The 17,662-nt window shown below is 47.6% G+C and overlaps 3 protein-coding genes across 4 annotated transcripts; all 3 read left to right on the top strand.

The window, feature by feature from the left end:
- Positions 1-1,218: 1,218 nt before the first annotated feature.
- On the top strand, positions 1,219-2,022 carry LOC134334149 (claudin-8-like). The gene has a single exon (XM_063016344.1). It carries the CDS (start codon positions 1,219-1,221, stop codon positions 2,020-2,022), a length of 804 nt encoding a protein of 267 aa, XP_062872414.1.
- Positions 2,023-5,010: 2,988 nt separating this feature from the next.
- LOC134334296 (claudin-8-like) lies at positions 5,011-6,027 on the top strand. Its single transcript, XM_063016537.1, has one exon. The coding sequence runs from the start codon at positions 5,011-5,013 to the stop codon at positions 6,025-6,027; it is 1,017 nt and encodes a 338-aa protein (XP_062872607.1).
- A 1,604-nt stretch (positions 6,028-7,631) lies between these two features.
- grik1b (glutamate receptor, ionotropic, kainate 1b) lies at positions 7,632-17,530 on the top strand. 2 transcript variants are annotated; one of them, XM_063017244.1, is made up of 16 exons: positions 7,632-7,774; positions 10,311-10,478; positions 10,981-11,238; positions 11,464-11,645; positions 11,797-11,850; positions 12,009-12,182; positions 12,326-12,469; positions 12,643-12,750; positions 13,159-13,194; positions 13,478-13,591; positions 13,717-13,920; positions 14,557-14,780; positions 15,548-15,666; positions 15,754-15,971; positions 16,046-16,271; positions 16,543-17,530. In XM_063017244.1, exons 1-16 carry the CDS (start codon positions 7,666-7,668, stop codon positions 16,836-16,838), a joined length of 2,634 nt encoding a protein of 877 aa, XP_062873314.1. In that variant the 5' UTR covers positions 7,632-7,665; the 3' UTR covers positions 16,839-17,530. The 2 variants fall into 2 exon arrangements, with proteins under 2 accessions (XP_062873314.1, XP_062873313.1); XM_063017243.1 differs by lacking the exon at positions 13,159-13,194.
- The last annotated feature ends 132 nt before the right edge of the window (positions 17,531-17,662 follow it).

Here is a 17,662-nt window from a genome sequence, read left to right as displayed (position 1 = left end):
AGCGGAGCAGCTCAGAGGAACGTTTCACCCTCCTGAATTCAGCCTGTAGTTTGTGTTGTTTGTGTTTGTGTTGTAGATACGGTGGATCTGGTGCAGCCACAGTGGTCAGAGTAACAACACCGTCACACCATCACACTATCACACCGTCACACACAGGGAGGTTTTATACGTCTAAATGAAAAACAGGAGTATATGTTATGAGTAAAATCCTTTACAATTTTTCACTTTTGGCTGCTCCTGTATTTTAGGGGTCACCACAGTGGATTAATCTGGTCTGTATTCCTGATTTGGCCTCTTTTTTATGCCTGATGTTCTTCCTGATGAACCTCTTCTTATTGTATCCAGGCTTGTGTGACCACCAGTGCCGGTCAGCTTCACCCAACCAGCCAAACACATCACCACAACTAACCAAAATGTAACGGGTGTGATTAGAATCATCATTTGTTACTATATGATGGTAAATAGGCGGCACGGTGATGCAGTGGGTGGCGCTGTTGCGTCACAGCAAGAAGGTCCTGGGTCCTTTCTGTGTGGAGTTTGCATGTTCTCCTTGTGTCCATGCAGGTTTCCTCCGGGTGCTCCAGTTTCCTCCCACATTTACATTGTCAGCATTCAGCAGCACTTTTATACAAAGGCCCAACAGTGGCAACCTGGCAGTGGTGGGGCTTGAACCAGTGACCTTTCAATTACTAGGGTTAGGGTTACAACTCCCACAGTCCAAAGACCTGCAGTCAGGACAACTGAAGTGTGTGTGTGTGTGTGTGTGTGTGTTTGTGGGTTTAGCATCATTAAAAACATATCCTAATTGGATGAGTCTTCACCTGCAGTGTGTTTGCATGTGTGTGTGTGTGTGTGTGTGTGTGTTTTTCAGTATACCTGGGCATCAGGGGAGGATTTGATTGGCTGCTTGGTAACGCCCCACCTCCTGCTGCTAAGGTGCAAATGAACTGGGCTCAGGAGGATCCGATTTCACAGTAACCACCAGTAGGTCCCACCCAGGGTTTTGTCCAGCGTGTAGGGGGCAGGGTGCAGATCGAGTAGGCTATATTCATCCTCCTAAACTCAGAAGCACATCTCCTCCTCGTCCTCGATCCTCTCCTCTCACGGATCTCAGAAGCAGCTTCGTTTCTCAGCAGCTCGCCGGGTCGGTTCTGCCGAGGATGCTCTACTGAACCTGCCGTCCAGTCTGACCATCGTTTATCCATTCACCTTTCTGTGATGGCAGGCCAGGCGCTGGAGCTTGCAGCACTGGGCCTGACGGTGTTGGGCCTGATAGGAGCAGCCGCCAGCACCGGGATGCCCATGTGGCGCGTGACCGCCTTCATCGGTGAGAACATCATCGTTATGGAGACGCGGTACGAGGGTCTGTGGATGAACTGTTTCCGCCAGGCTAACATCCGCATGCAGTGTAAGGTTTACGACTCGCTGCTGGCGCTCACGCCCGACCTCCAGGCTGCCCGCGGCCTCATGTGTGCCTCCGTGGCGCTGGCCGTCATCGGCCTGCTGGTCGCCATCGTGGGCATGAGATGCACCGCGTGCATCCAAGGAAACGACCGCGCCAAGCGTCTTATGCTCGCCGCAGCCGGGTCGGTCATCATCATGAGCAGCTTGTGCTGCATCATTCCCGTCTCCTGGACCGGTCACGTGATCATCCGTGACTTCTACAACCCGCTCCTGCTGGACGCTCAGCGGCGGGAGCTGGGCGAGGCGCTCTACATCGGCTGGGTTTCCGCCGTCTTGCTCCTGGCTGGCGGATCCATTTTCGCATGTTGCACCGGATCCGGCGAGAAGCGACCCGACCAGCCTCGCTACGTTTACGACAAGAGCGTGCCGTACGTGGCGTACCAACCTCAACCGATGGTGTTTCAACCCAGACCCGCGGGCGCCTACAGCTACGGCTCCAGAGAGCCCTCGTTCCTCCAGCCGTCGTCTCCGCCATCCATCATCCAGACGTCCAGGCAGCAGAGCTTCGTCCGTCCGTCCCGGCAGCAGTCGGTCCGCAGCGGTGTGGCGTATCTGTAAACATCAGACACGGTTAATACCGGAGCAGAGCCGTAATCTGTGGACGGATCCTGACGTGTGTGTGTGTGTTTACTGTCTGCGCTGGTTTACTGCGTCTCTCTCGGACTGTTGACGACTGAACGACTCTGAACGTCTCACATTTCTCTGATGTATTTCACATGAACGATAATCTTCAGATTCTGCGTATATAACTCTGTAGGGTGTTCTCACTTCCTGTCGTTATCAGCTCTTATAAAACCTGTTTGTTTCAGGATGTCAGATTAATTTTATTGTATTTTAATGTTTTTTATGTATTTTAAAGCACTGATGAACCCTGATGGATCTGTGTGTGGATGTGTTTTATATAAAACACTGAAAGCTCTTTGCTGGTTGATGGAAGTCTCTCGTGCCCTTGGTGTTGTTGTTTGAGCGTGTGCGCCGGCGTCTCTGGGATCGGAGGCCCTGAGGCTGGTACCTAGTTTAACAGGGTGAAATATAAGCCAGCGTGCACCTATTGTTTAGAATTCTTTAACCAGACACGCCCTTTACATCCACGGAAACCTCACATCTGAAGCAGGACACAGAAAAGTGAACCACTAATAAACATTCCCTGGCAAACACGGCACGACCGGTTTTGGGTTTAAACTTAATCTATGCAGAACGGTCACACAACCACGTTTTGGAAGGTTACCAGCACCTGTAGGGGGTCTAGCGTTACGCCAGCTTTATTTACTTGGTCTTGTGGACAGTTCTGACCTCCAGATTCCTCCTATAATGATTGATTATAGCTGAGAGGATTTTTGTCATATTTGTGCTGATGGACTAAAGTAATCCACCTGTTTAGAATTAGAGGCTCCAACACTGTCACACTGTCCACAGTCAAGCAAGCTTTACACCACTATAGTAAGAATCCCCTGCTTCCATTGTTCCTGGTTTAAGGTGCTGATGTTGAAGTGTGGTGACCTCCAGACCCATGAAGTTGAACCACTACAGTACACTACTTTCCTCGTCCCATGATTTATGATCTCGCTCCTTCTCTACTTTTCTAATCAAGATTTAAATAATCCAGATTCTGAATTCTGCTCATCAGTGCCTGGTCTGGTACTGAATCAGTTTTGATCAGTTATTAAAACTTTGACCCAAGTCGAGCTTTAACAAGGACAGTGAAAAGACTTTTTAGATGAGGGATCTAAGGGCCCCTGGGGGCCGGGCACCTGATGCACATGATCATGTTTTGTACCTGATGTGTTTCATCATGGATAATAAGGTTCTGCTCAGCAGCAAAGCTTCATTTATTTAATGTCTTGTTATTTGGAAAGGCCAATATATAAACTATATATAAACAAATATATAAAAAAAAAATTCTTTTTAATCGACATTTAAGTAAATAAAAAGTTTTATTATTTTTAAACACACAACCCTGAGGTATCGAGTAGGAGGATGAAGAACAAAAGCACACAGAGCTTCACCATGAAACTGAACGTTCAGATCACAACACCAGTACGGAAGTTAAACAGGGAAATAAGAGGTGGACTGGATTTACATGTTTCTGAGGCCAGGCAAATAAAAGACTCTGTGTGTGAGACTCTGTAAATAAAAGGTCTTTTATTAATACAAATAATGAAATAAAAAAACCCTGACAGGCTATAAAGTCTTTTTACACACAGATCAACACAATCAACTTGTGATGGACTCATCAGGACAGTCCTGTGGTGGTAACGATTGGAACACAAACTTCTGTTTAAAATTATAATCATATTATTAATATTTATGTTTGTGGCATTTTGCTGACACTTTTATCCAAAGTGACTGAATATATTTCAGGCAACTGGGGGTTAGAGGCCTTGTTTTGGGGCCCAACAGTGGCAACTTAATGCTGCTGGGGCTTGAACTAGCAACCTTAACCACTGAGCTGCCATCCGTGGTTATATTTAGTCTAAAGTAAAGGGGTGAAGTATGTTTGCTCACGACTGCTGATCCAGGGTTTAGCTGTGCTATCAGCCGGTCGGACGTCTGCATGGACATGAATATCCAAGGGAAGAGGGGTCTTGTCAGTGCACTGTCAGTACAGGTCCCAAGCCCGGACAGAAACAGGAGTGTTGCGTCAGGAAGGGCGTCCTGAGATCGATTAGTTTGATGTCGGTGCATGAAGGTAAAACTGAGAAATGTGGCACTTGTCCAATACACCAAAAGAATGGAAATGCCAGATCGTGTGCTTTTGGAATGTGTCTGTGGGAATGTGTCCCTATTCAGCAAGTAAAATATAAGTTCAGGCATTGATGGCTCACAACCAACATGTCAGTGTTCCAGTTAAAACGTTGTTCAGTGGGGTTGAGGTCAGGACGGGACAGTGAAGGTTACTGGAGTTTCTCCACACCAGACTTGCCAAACCAGGTCCTAATGGGCTTCACTTTCTACAGAGAGAACAGGAAAGGACCTTCCCCAAACCTTTACCCAGTAGTTAGTAGCACATAACTGATTTAATATATGTTAGTGGTGTGTTTGAGTAAAATAGCTGCAACGTCCATAACCCACATGATTTAACACAACAACAAACATGGTGAGTAGACGCCCTCATCGCCGGCCACCAATCAGGAGGGAGCGGAACGCTTCCCAAAACACAAGAAAGAGAGACAAAGAGTCACTAACCTGTCCAACATCTCAAAGTCCTGCTCCTCAGATTGGTGACGACTCTTTAGTCTTGGGATTAAACAGAAGTGGTGAAGCCAAGAACCACGAACAATCAGTCTGGACTCGGTATCTTGGATTTTACTGCTTTACTTTCAGTGGCACAGAGACTGGGATTAATTTCAGGCTGATTGACGTCTTTAAGGATTTGTTTGACCTCAGAACTGGTTACCGGACAGTTTAGGAACTAATGTCCCTCTGATTTCTCCGGTTTGGTGTGTTTTGTTTTGGATTTGCTCCACGTTTGTACGAAAGTGTTTTTGCGCTTTGGTTCAGGAAGGAGATTTAACCCTCCGGTCCCTGGACTGGACTCTGTAAGAAATGGTTGCCAGTGGCTGTGAGCTCATTGGCTTGTGCCTGGGCATCGTGGGTCTGATAGGCAGCTCGACAGTGACCGGCCTCCCCATGTGGAAGGTGACGGCGTTCATCCAGGAGAACATCATCGTGATGGAGACGCGCTGGGAGGGTCTGTGGATGAACTGCTACCGCCAAGCTAACATCCGCATGCAGTGTAAAGTCTACGACTCGCTGTTATACCTGCCCGCCGAGCTCCAGGCCGCCCGGGGCCTCATGTGCTGCTCGGTGGCGCTGAGCTTTCTGGCTTTGGTGGCGTCCATCCCGGGATTGCGTAGCACCTCGTGTCTGAGCGATCAACCGCGAGTCAAATCCCTTATCATGGTGGTCGCTGGATCGATGCAGATCATGTCTGCCCTCTGTGTCATTATTCCCGTCTCCTGGACGGCTCATTCCGTTATTCAGGACTTTTATAACCCGCTGTTACTCGACGCCCAGCGGAGGGAACTCGGCGAGGCGCTCTACATCGGCTGGGTCACTGGATTTCTGCTCTTCTGCTCGGGCGTGGTCTTCCTCTCGTGCCGGGACTACAAATCAAATCGACACTACCAGCCTGTATACGCTGCCAACAGCTTAACCATGCCACACCATCCCAGCTCATTTCACTCCATTTCCCATCAGCCTCTTCTGCTCAATCGTAATATTCCCCCTCAGCAGCTTTCTTCTCTGGCCTACAATCCTACTGTGGTGCCCCCTGCTGGACAGCCTGCTCTCTACACTGTTCCTGTAGTTTATCCTGCTAACATGATGCCTGTTCAGTACCACCTACCCGAGACACTCTCAACACCAGGAACTTCCATCCACTCCATAAACTCTGGACCCCCCAGCATCCACCCCAGCATTCACCCTGCACCCCCCATCCCAGCACACCAGGGGAACTCCAAACACCCCACCCAGCTCTCATCAGTGATGGATGGGTACAACAGAATGGGATCAGAGGCACACAGCTCCATTTCACATTCAACTACAGGAGTGTACATATAAAATAACTTTAATTATTATATTATTATTATTATTATTAATATTATAACAGATCTGCTGATTTAATGATACATGACTACACTATTAAGTTCCCTATTATGAGAAGCTAACCAATAACCCTAAAAATCACCCCCCAGTAAATAATGAATAAATGTAAAGATATTAAATGTTATAATAAATATATATATATATAAATATAATATAATAAATATTAAATGTTTAAAATTTCTTGCTGGATTTTTAATTAAATAAATCAATTTTAATTAAACGGGAGTTTCCGTAAGAGCAGCATTACTGATTTTCACCACCAGAGGGGGCTGTGCATCCATTATTTATTACATCTTCAGCGAGCGCTTCATCCTGATCAGAGTCACAGTGGATCCAGAGCCCTACCAAATACACTGCAAAGGAATACACACAGGACAACACACCAGTACATCACATGTGATCACACACGTACCCACATAAAGAGTGAAGAACATGCCAAAGAACATGCCAAACTCCCCACAGACAGTGAGCAGAGGTGAGGATCGTACCGAGGTACACAGGACCCTGGAGCTTGTGCGGCATCCACACGACCTGCTGGGCCACCGTACAGTCCAGATCAACATGAGTTTTGTGTGATTAAAAAAGCAATTCATTCATTTATCTTTAGTAAGGGAGAAAGTTTAGGTTTTCTTTCCAACCTGGACAGAGAGACCACTGTTCCATGTACTCAGGGGCTCAGTCAAACTAAGCTGATTTTTATGGGCACAGAGAAGTCACCAGCAGTAATCGATAATAAAAGTGCAGGATGCCTTGCCAAAAAGTAAGGCTTCAGATTTCTGAGTGACCTGTGTTGGGTCCCTGCCCCGCGCCCTATGATCTTGAGCTGTGCTGGACCCACCGCGACCCTGACCAGGGTAAAGCAGTTAGTCACAATAAACAAAGGGCTAATCAGAAGGGTGTTTCCATACTTTTGAGGATGTACTGTAGGTGTTCGGCAGCTGGTGTTGGTTCTACACAGTCCTGGGGTTCGATCTTTGCCGTCCAGTCAATATGTATATGTGGAGTTTGACATGTTCTCCCCGTCTGCACAGCTTTTCTAAAGTATGCCAGCAGGTGGGTTGGATGCTCTAAAGGTGCCTCTTGGTGTAAGTGAATGAATGAGTGAGTGTGCTGTGATGTATCGGCACCCAGCAACTAGTGTATCCGGACCCACTGTGGCCATGACCAGGATGAGCATTTGGAACACTCAGACTGCACCGTGATGCTGTGACCTGACGTCACTGGTGAACTGTTACCAGCTGTGAATCGATGGAGCCACCGCGACCCTGCTCAGGTACTTTTACGCGCGTCACTGCTCCGTGTTTACAAACTTCTCCGAAGCCCCGCCTCCTCTTTAAACTGATTGGACCACACACACACACACACACACACACACTCACACACACACACACACCGTTTCTGTCTCGAGCTCGCGCTGCTGGACTTACCGCGCGCGCAGTAGTACAGGTGCGCGACGAGGCGCGGGGGGCGCGTGCACACCGGGGAGCGAGAGGAGCTCGCGCCAGTTCTTTACCGGTACTAACGGACGGATCATCGGTGATACCGGATCGTACCGAACATCCATGCTGGAGAGGAGCTCGGTGCGCGCGCGCCATGGCCAGACAGAGCCGACTTTGTTTGATGTTGCCGCTCGCGCTGCCGCTGCTGCTGTGCGTCCTCGCGCAGCTCCGCACGAGCGCGCAACAGACCGTCCTGCGCATCGGTGAGTGCACCGCGACCGCAGCCATGCAACCGTGTTCCGTATATCATATATAATATTGAAACCTCTCTGCACCCACATGTATCATTATTACTGTAATATAAGAGCTTCAGAGCGAGTTCTGTACTAAAACCCCAAATCAGAAAAAGTTGGGACGCTGTTTGAAAAATGCAATAAATGTGATGTCAGAGAGGATGAACCTGAGATATTGCATCTCCTCTCTGCTCAACTTCATTTCATTTATTTATAAACACACATTCCTGCATTTCAGACCTGCAACATGTTCCAAAAAAAGTTGGGACAGTAAAGCATTTACGGCTCTGTAACATCGTTCCTTCTCACCACACTTAAAAGGGCAGTTGTAGCCTAGTGGGTAAGGTACTGGACTAGTAATCAGAAGGTCACTGGTTCAAACCCCACCACTTGAACCAGGTTGCCACTGTTGGGCCCTTGAGCAAGGCCCTTAACCCTCAATTGCTTAGACTGTATAGTGTCACAGTTCTGTAAGTCACTCTGGATAAAAGCGTCTAATAAATACTGAACATGTAAATGATGTTTCGGCACCGAGGATGCAGAGCGACGCCATGTTTCAGTTATTTTATTTACAGGTCAGGACTGCAGGCAGGCTGCTCCAGCACCCGTACTCTCTTCTCCCTCAGACTCGCACCGTCACCCTTTACACACCCAAATTCCTCCAGATTCCTTCAATCCTTTAATGATATTCTGCACTGTAGAGGGAGAACATGCAAATCCCCTCAGATCTGAGGAACGTGGTTTTCTCTCACATTAGTGGATAAACTGGAGATCCTCTGATCATCTTTGTTCCTCAGAGACTCCAGATCAGGATCACAATCAGCTGTTAGAATCACCTCATTATTTAGGTTATTATCTCATCACTCACCCTAAATTTCACCCTCGTCCCAACTCTTTCTGGAAGGTGTTGCAGCGCTGAAATGCAGGAATGATGATTATTAACAAACAGGAGATGAAACATCTCGACTTCATCCTGTCTGACGTCACAGTCAAAACAAACAGAAGAAACGTTTTAAAGAGCGTCCCAACTTTTTCTGATTCAGGTTTTAGAATGAAGTTCTGCTCTGTGCTCGGAGAGTCGCTCTGTAATCCAGATGTGGATTTAATCTGATGGAATCCTCTCTGATCTCTGATCTCTGAGTGTTTATCTAATCTACGTCCTTCTCTTCTGAAGCGTGTGGATGAAGCAGAATCAGAAGTGTATGGGGTCGCATTATTTTAATCATTCTGATTCGCTCCTCTCGCCCCTCGTCTGACCCTGATGGTGTTTGGATCCAAAAATATTTGCACATTTGATGTAAAGGATAAAACTGTTTACAAGAAATAGAACCTTTCATTAAGTGAATGTATTGTGTTTACCGGTGGTGCTGGACCCAGTGGGACCCTGATCAGTGTGAGTTATTTTTGAGTGACTTGTGTGTTCATGTATTTTATTATGTATTGGCTCTGAGGGGTGATACAGGCTGGTGTAGGTAGCATGCAGCTCCAGAGTCCTGGGGATCTAGGTTTGAGCCGGGCTTCCACTTAGTGTCTGTGAGTTTAGTATGTTCTCCTCATGTACCCTCAGTTATGAATGAGTGAAAATAAATGAATTACTGATGCAGCTTCCTGGTGTGTGTAGTGTTCCAGTGTATTTAATCTGAGTGTGAGTGTGTGTGTGTGTGTGTGTGTGTGTGTGTGTGTGTGTGTAAGTGTGTGTGTACGTGTGTGAGTGTAAGAGTGTGTGTGTGTGTGTACGTGTGTGTGTGTGTGTGTGTGTGTGAGTGTGAGAGTGTGTGTGTGTGTGTGTACGTGTGTGTGTGTGTGTATACGTGTGTGTGTGTGAGTGTGAGAGAGTGTGTGTGTGTGTGTGTGTGAGTGTGTGTGTGTACGTGTGTGTGTGTGTGTGTGTGTGTGTGTGAGGGAGATTCAGGGACTGAACAGTGATGTGATTGTCGTTGAGTCCTTGACATTCTCCTCCACATGCGCTCCATCAGAGCTGCACTATTATTTATTATTTAACCCTCGTCTCTGGGATCGTCCCTCTTATATTTACATAAACTCTGTAGCCAAAAGTATTTGGACACCCCTCCATTTGTCACAAGCAAAACGTTCAGATGTTTCAGTCGCACACGGTGCTATAAGATTTGTACACAAATGTAAAGTGCATTACAAATTAAATGTATTATTATTATTATAAGATGTCTTTAATGGATTTGTGTTTGATCTTGACTGCACCCACGTGCACGAGCTGCAGTCCATAAGGACCCGGTTTAAGGGTTTAAGGGTTTAATGGTTTAAGGGTTTAATGGTTTAATGGGTTTGTTGTTTAGTGGTTTGGTGGTTTGGTGGTTTGAGGGTTTGTTGTGTAGAAACTCAGTTCCATGGAACACCTGGGATGAATTTGGAGCGCTGATTGTGAGCCAGGTCTTGAGGACAATCTTCCTGTGTACGAAGCTTTAATTGCTGATCATGTACGACGTCATTATTCATTATTTTTGTGAGTATAAATCGTTTGTGTGTTCAGGCGGTATTTTTGAGACGTTGGAGAACGAGCCGGTCGGCGTGGAGGAGCTGGCGTTTAAATTTGCAGTGACGAGCATCAACCGCAACAGAACGTTAATGCCCAACACCACGCTCACCTACGACATCCAGCGCATCAACATGTTCGACAGCTTCGAGGCCTCCAGACGAGGTAAAATCATCACACCTCACTTCATCACGAGGTAAAATCATCACACCTCACTTCATCACGAGGTAAAATGTACCAGCACACAGTGAGGTTGTTAGTCGCTCTGAATGAGCAGCTGTTATATGGGGGGCAGCAGGGTGGCGCAGTAGGTAGAGTGGGTGTCTCGCAGCAACGTGGGTCCTGGGAACTTTCGGTTCGATGTTGGGTTCGATGTTTGTCACACCAAAACATAACAAAGCAACTGTAGTTCCTCATCTATAGAAGTACAGAGATCATGGAACTCGTACTAAAAATTTGCCAATCCACTGTAGTAGTAAAAAAGTGGCTCATCGAGGTGAAGATAAGGGACATGTGGGGAAATATTAGGTGTCCGTATATTTTGAATCATCAAATTTAGCTACTGTATATTTTGTTAGAAAACCCACAATAACCATATAATCACGTGTTCTCCACCCACTCCGATGTTCCCCAACCCTCCTCCTGCCCCCCCCGTTTCTCACTCCAGCGTGTGATCAGCTCTCCCTGGGCGTGGCCGCCGTCTTCGGTCCCTCCCACAGTTCGTCGGTCAGCGCGGTCCAGTCCATCTGTAACGCTCTGGAGGTTCCTCACATCCAGACCCGCTGGAAACACCCGAGCATGGACAACAGGGACACCTTCTACGTCAACCTGCACCCCGAGTACGCCTCCATCAGCCGGGCGGTGCTCGACATCGTGCACTTCTACAAGTGGAGGAGCGTCACTGTGGTGTACGAGGACGCCACCGGTGGGTCGGCATGCACCTTCATCATATATATATATATATATACTGTATATCAATAACTACTATATACAGAACGTGTGTATAATAATCAGGGGTCAAACCCCTGTATAACCCACTATCTCTGGATCTAGGGATCAAATCCCCTGCGGTGCTATCGGCCAGTCGGTTGTCTACGTACAGACATGATTGGTTATATCTAAGGGAGGTTATTTCTGTGTGTTTGATCAGGTCTGATCCGACTGCAGGAGCTGATCAAAGCTCCCTCCAGGTACAGCATCAAGATCAAAATTCGGCAGCTACCTATCGGGAGTCGGGACGCTCGGCCGCTTCTCAAAGAGATGAAGAAGGGAAAAGAGTTCTGTGTGATATTCGACTGCTCGTACCAGAGCACGGCCGAGGTCCTCAAACAGGTAATCACACACACACACACACACTCACATACACTCACACACACTCACCTGGACGCACAGGTAATACACAGGTGTTGGGGGTGAGTGTGGGGGTACAGCTGTAATAATTTTGGACCTGTGTGTGTGTGTGTGTGTGTGTGTGTGTGTGTAGTTGCTCTCTATGGGGATGATGACGGAGTATTATCACTTCTTCTTCACCACACTGGTGAGTCCACAATTATCTTCATTTTATCATATATATGTGTGTATGTTTGTGTGTGTTTTATTTGTACTATATGTGTGTGTGTGTTTTATTTGTACTATATGTGTGTGTGTGTATTTATGTGTGTGTGTGTGTGTATGTGTGTGTGTGTGTGTATGTAGGACCTGTACGCTCTGGATCTGGAACCGTACCGGTACAGCGGTGTGAATATGACGGGTTTCCGGCTCCTGAATGTGGAGAACTCTCAGGTGGCGTCGGTCCTGGAGAGATGGTCCATGGAGAGGATTCAGACACCACAGAAACCGGACGCTGGTTTAATGGACAGCATGATGACGGTCAGACGCCATTTAAATGCCCGTCTTTATTTTTAATGCAGTTTAATTAATTCTGTGCCTCACTGTCCCAGTGCCAGCTTTTAGTGGCAGGGCAGGTGGGCATAATTCTGTAACCCACACCAGTGTTATGTTTTCTGCTCCAGACTGAAGCCGCTCTGATGTACGATGCCGTGTTCATGGTGGCGGCGGCGGCTCAGAGGGCGTCGCAGATCACGGTGAGCTCACTGCAGTGTCACCGGCACAAACCCTGGCGCTTCGGCTCGCGCTTCATCAACACTTTTAAAGAGGTGAGCGCCAACCACGCTGCTCTAATAACATTATATACAGAGTATTATATACAACATATTATATACATTATATCATATACAGAACTGTGGTCTCACAGCAGGACGGGCCGGAGTTCCCCCTGTCCCAGTGTCCTCGTGTCCTAGTCATGCAGTTTCTTTTACTTTGTGTTCAGTCTCAGTGGAACGGATTAACTGGACTGATCGTCCTGAACAGGACTGACGGGCTCAGGAAGGACTTTGACCTTGACATCATCAGCTTGAAAGAGGACGGCATGGAAAAGGTAGATCACACACACACACACACACACACACCTGAACAGGACAGCATTGGTGCGGGTGAAAAGAAGTGGTCAGTGCTGCACGTGTGTAGGAGGGGGCGTGTGTTAGTCTCGACTCTCCTCGGTCAGGAGTGGAGGTCTGCAGCAGTAGAGGTGAAATACCGTTGTGGAGTTGGATATGACTAAATTAGGATTAAAACAAAAGGATAAAAGCTTTTGGTCTGTAGGGTCAGATCTGACCTGCTGTAGCTCATAATCACAGAAGATGATTAGAACAATGTGAACGTGTCTGTCCGGACACTGTGGTTATTATTACACTGATGTTATTACACTATTATTAGATGTAAAGTGTGTGTGTGTGTGTGTGTGTGTGTGTGTGTGTTGGTGTTGGTTTCTCGTGGCTCTCCTGAGTTGGATGTCGGGCGGTTTCAGAAGGTTTGGAGGAAGGTTGGTACTCTGGATGATCCTCCGTCTCCCGTCCAAATCTTCCCCCTTCATTACAATGAAAGTTTGGTTTGTGATTTAGTCGTATCCAGTTCCCTGAGAAATTGTGCTCATCAGAATTAAGATGAATGAATTCAGATTTTAAGGATACCCCCCCTTGCCCCCTATCATCTTTATTTCCACTGTAATCCCTCGTCTGGTGTTCCGGCTCTTCCTCTCTGGTGTTAGTGGAATGAAGACGTGCAGAATTTCCTCTCTTGGTGATTATTTCTGTTGTTCTGATCAGATCGGGGTGTGGAACTCCAATACGGGTCTGAATCTGACCGACAGTAACAAAGACAAGACGGGAAACCTCTCGGACTCCATGACGAACCGGACTCTCATCGTCACCACCATTCTGGTAAAAGGTTTTATATCATTTTAAATATCAAACACGCCGCTGTGCAGAGGTTCTGATTTCACCTGAACGTTCTTCAGTTTAACTAACCGCCCGTCCTGGACCCCGCCCGCGTGTGTGTGTGGCAGGAGAACCCGTACGTGATGTATAAGAAGTCGGATAAGCCGCTGTACGGGAACGACCGGTTCGAGGGGTACTGCTTAGACCTCCTGAAGGAACTCTCCAACATCCTGGGATTCTCCTACGAGGTCAAACTCGTCTCCGACGGGAAATACGGGGCGCAGAACGATAAGGGCGAGTGGAACGGCATGGTTCGAGAGCTCATCGATCACGTACGTTCACATCTTACACTTCTTCATCCAAAAACACTGAGTCTGAGTTCATTCAGGCACAAGTGAAGCCACTAGCACTGGGTGCTATCGACCGGTCGGGCACCTATACAGATACGATTGGCTGTGTCTTGGGAAGGGGGAGGGGTTCAGTGTCATTCAATCTTGTAGCTCGGCCTCCTTATTTATCATTAGTTTATATAGATAGACTGCAGATGATGACGTCTCTGTGACCGTATAAATATGATCATGATGATCAAAGAATCAAATTTACTGGTACGATTATTAGCTGAAGAACAAAGAACAGAACTGTGGGCCTCCCTTCACACCGCTCTGGTCATGGTACAGTCCCAGCACTTCCTCTAAAGCTCGGGTGTAAACCGTTCTGTGGTAACCTGTTGTTCCTTATCTGCTTACAACATCCTGAAACAGCTTAAGACAGACGATTTCTCAAGCAGCAACATGACTATGGGGATTTAATTCATTACTGATCACAATATTGTAGAAAAGTATCAGACGTCTCTTCAGGACGTTTGTGTTGTGATGATTTAATAATAAAGCACGTGTACGTCCGTTCTGGAACCCCCCCGATGATGAACTTCTCCTACCCTGTGATTAGCCGCGGTGTTTCGTTTACAGGTGGCGGATTTAGCCGTGGCTCCTCTCACCATCACCTACGTGAGGGAGAAGGTGATCGATTTCTCCAAACCCTTCATGACTCTGGGGATTTCCATCCTGTACCACAAACCCAACGGCACCAACCCCGGCGTGTTCTCCTTCCTGAACCCGCTCTCGCCCGACATCTGGATGTATGTCCTGCTCGCCTGTCTGGGGGTCAGCTGCGTCCTGTTCGTCATCGCCAGGTAACCGGGACACCCGGCTGAACCAGAATTTCCTGGATGATCGGCAGTAGGACTTTAGGTTCATTTCAGGATGTTAAATCCTCTGTAAATGTTAATCGAGGCACGACGATCACACCGCGTCATCAGCAGCACACAGAGGAACTATCAGCCACGCCCCAAATTCACTGGAGGATTAGGATTGGACAGTGGTTAGTTTCACTGTGGCACTAATACAGCACTGCGGGTCTGTGTGAGAAGCTATCGACCCGCCCTGCTCCCCACTACCTACCTGATCTGCTCCTCAGTAGAGAGGATTCTAATCAGACCTGGAGCTCATAATCAGATTATCTACACCGGTCACAGTTTTAGCTTACTAAGCTAACACAGTTAGCACTAGCACGCCGGCTAACATCTCCCTCCGTGTACTGAAGACGCTTAAACTCTCCCTGACGCCCCAATTTACAAATAAACCCACACTGGTATAATCACACCTTTATACAGATTACACATCAACCAGAATTTATTTACATTTATAAGGAACTCTGTTGGTTGCTCCGCATTGATTCGTCCGCCATGTTTGTAGTTTTTGGTGAGAAAAGTCGTGCCGCACTGAATGCTGGGATTGATCTCCAGCGCTGAGGAGGCATCGGATGCTTTTCATATTTAACATTGAGCTGCTATAGCGCCCCCTAACTGCAACACTCAGAACTTCAGAACTTTACTTGTGATGAGTGTTTTCTAATGAAAGTTTGGTGTGTGTGTGTGTGTGTGTGTGTGTGTGTGTGTAGGTTCACTCCTTACGAGTGGTACAACCCTCACCCCTGTAACCCCGACTCAGATGTAGTGGAGAACAACTTCACGCTGATCAACAGTGTTTGGTTCGGTGTGGGAGCTCTGATGCAGCAGGGTACGAGCCGCACCTCCATCTTTTACTTCCTATAGATTCTATAGAATGTGGTTTCTGGTGTTTATTTTTGGAACGTTTGGCGCCCAGGTTCGGAGCTCATGCCTAAAGCCTTGTCGACGCGGATCGTGGGGGGGATCTGGTGGTTCTTCACCCTCATCATCATCTCATCGTACACGGCTAATCTCGCCGCCTTCCTCACCGTGGAGCGCATGGACTCGCCCATCGATTCGGCCGACGATCTGGCCAAACAGACCAAGATCGAGTACGGAGCGGTGAGGGACGGCTCCACCATGACCTTTTTCAAGGTGAGACCACGCCCCTGTTCGTTACGGACCGCCCGGCGTTCATCCTCTGACCCGAGGTTTCCTTTGCTCTGCAGAAATCGAAGATCTCGACGTACGAGAAGATGTGGGCGTTCATGAGCAGCCGTAAGAACACGGCGCTGGTGAAGAACAACCGCGAGGGCATCCAGCGCGTCCTCACCACCGACTACGCCCTGCTGATGGAGTCCACCAGTATCGAGTACATCAGCCAGCGCAACTGCAACCTCACGCAAATCGGCGGCCTCATCGACTCCAAGGGCTACGGAGTGGGAACACCCATCGGTGAGTATGTGGAGGAACCGGGAACTCTGAGGAACCGGGAACTCTGAGGAACCAGGAACTCTGAGGAACCGGGAACTCTGAGGAACCAATTGGTTTCTCAGTTTTTTTGGCCTGAGGCGGCGCCATGGCCTTTTATGATAGTGCGACCACCTCTGGGATCTGGGTTCCAATCTCAGCGGTGCTAGAAATCACCTGTAATGAGACGCTCTGTACTGGATTATACCGGTGCAGTCTGGCGCAGGTTCTTCACCAGGACGTTGCTGTTTTGCAGGTTCTCCGTACCGAGACAAGGTGACGATCGCCATCCTGCAGCTGCAGGAGGAAGGGAAGCTGCACATGATGAAGGAGAAGTGGTGGCGAGGGAACGGCTGCCCCGAGGAGGACAGTAAGGAGGCCAGCGCGCTCGGCGTGGAGAACATCGGTGGGATCTTCATCGTCCTCGCCGCCGGACTCGTGCTCTCCGTCTTCGTGGCCATCGGAGAGTTCGTGTACCGATCCCGCCGAAACCCAGACGGGGAGGAGGAGGAGCCCGGCGCCGCCCAGTGTGAGTGGCACGACAAGCTCTGATCGTTGTGCCGTCCTGGTGTGGGATCGATTATCGGATGATTATTGTGATGACGTTACCGATTACGATACTGGCACTGATACTGTTACTGATACTGGTTTTGGTGACAATACAACAATTTTGGACTTTTAACCCAGTAAATAATCAGTACACTTTATATTCAAAAAAGTATGTGAACACCTGACCATGCACTTATACAAAACCACGCCCCATTTGTGGCTATAACAGCCTCCGCTCATCTAGCAAGGTTTTCCACAAAATGTTGGAATGTGTGTGTGTGGAAATTTACACCCTTTATACTGCACTCTGGTCCCGTTTGACTTTATTTACAGTATGATTATTAGGTGTATACTTCAGATGTTCGTTTTTGGTGAACCTGTGCCCACTGTAACTTGGGCAGAAAACCTGCAGCAATCACGTCAGCATGGACCAGAATCTTAGAGGAACCGTTCCAACATCTTGTGGAACCCATGATACGAGGAACCGAGGCTGTTCTGAGAGCGAAGTGCTTCTTACCCAGTGTGAGTACTGTGTGTTCCTAATATATTGGCCAGGTAATAATGATAGTAAATCTAATCTTTTGAGTGATGATGATGATGAGCAACTGGAGCTTCATCCATATTAGATGAAGAATATAGAATTATTTTCTCATGATTAGTCGTTTATTTTAATTATTTTCTTTATTTTCTTTGTATTTACAGAATCTTCTGATTTTATAACGTTTGATGATGAAAAAATTAAACCACGAGTTGAATTCATAATATTTTTTTTGCATTTCTTTATTATTTTTGGATAAGCTCCTCATCCTGGTCAGGGTCTCGCTGGG

This window comes from Trichomycterus rosablanca, chromosome 20 (assembly GCF_030014385.1).
Source record: "Trichomycterus rosablanca isolate fTriRos1 chromosome 20, fTriRos1.hap1, whole genome shotgun sequence".
NCBI lineage: Eukaryota > Metazoa > Chordata > Actinopteri > Siluriformes > Trichomycteridae > Trichomycterus > Trichomycterus rosablanca.
This window is presented reverse-complemented; position numbering and strand designations above follow the sequence as displayed.

Bases quoted from the DNA above. Each gene is read 5' to 3' on its own strand.
- LOC134334149 (XM_063016344.1), top strand. From the start codon at position 1,219: ATGGCAGGCCAGGCGCTGGAGCTTGCAGCACTGGGCCTGACGGTGTTG.
- LOC134334296 (XM_063016537.1), top strand. From the start codon at position 5,011: ATGGTTGCCAGTGGCTGTGAGCTCATTGGCTTGTGCCTGGGCATCGTG.
- grik1b (XM_063017244.1), top strand. From the start codon at position 7,666: ATGGCCAGACAGAGCCGACTTTGTTTGATGTTGCCGCTCGCGCTGCCG. The intron at 12,470-12,642 runs GTGAGCGCCAAC...CTTTGTGTTCAG, and splicing joins TCATCAACACTTTTAAAGAG to TCTCAGTGGAACGGATTAAC. The intron at 13,921-14,556 runs GTACGTTCACAT...TTTCGTTTACAG, and splicing joins TTCGAGAGCTCATCGATCAC to GTGGCGGATTTAGCCGTGGC.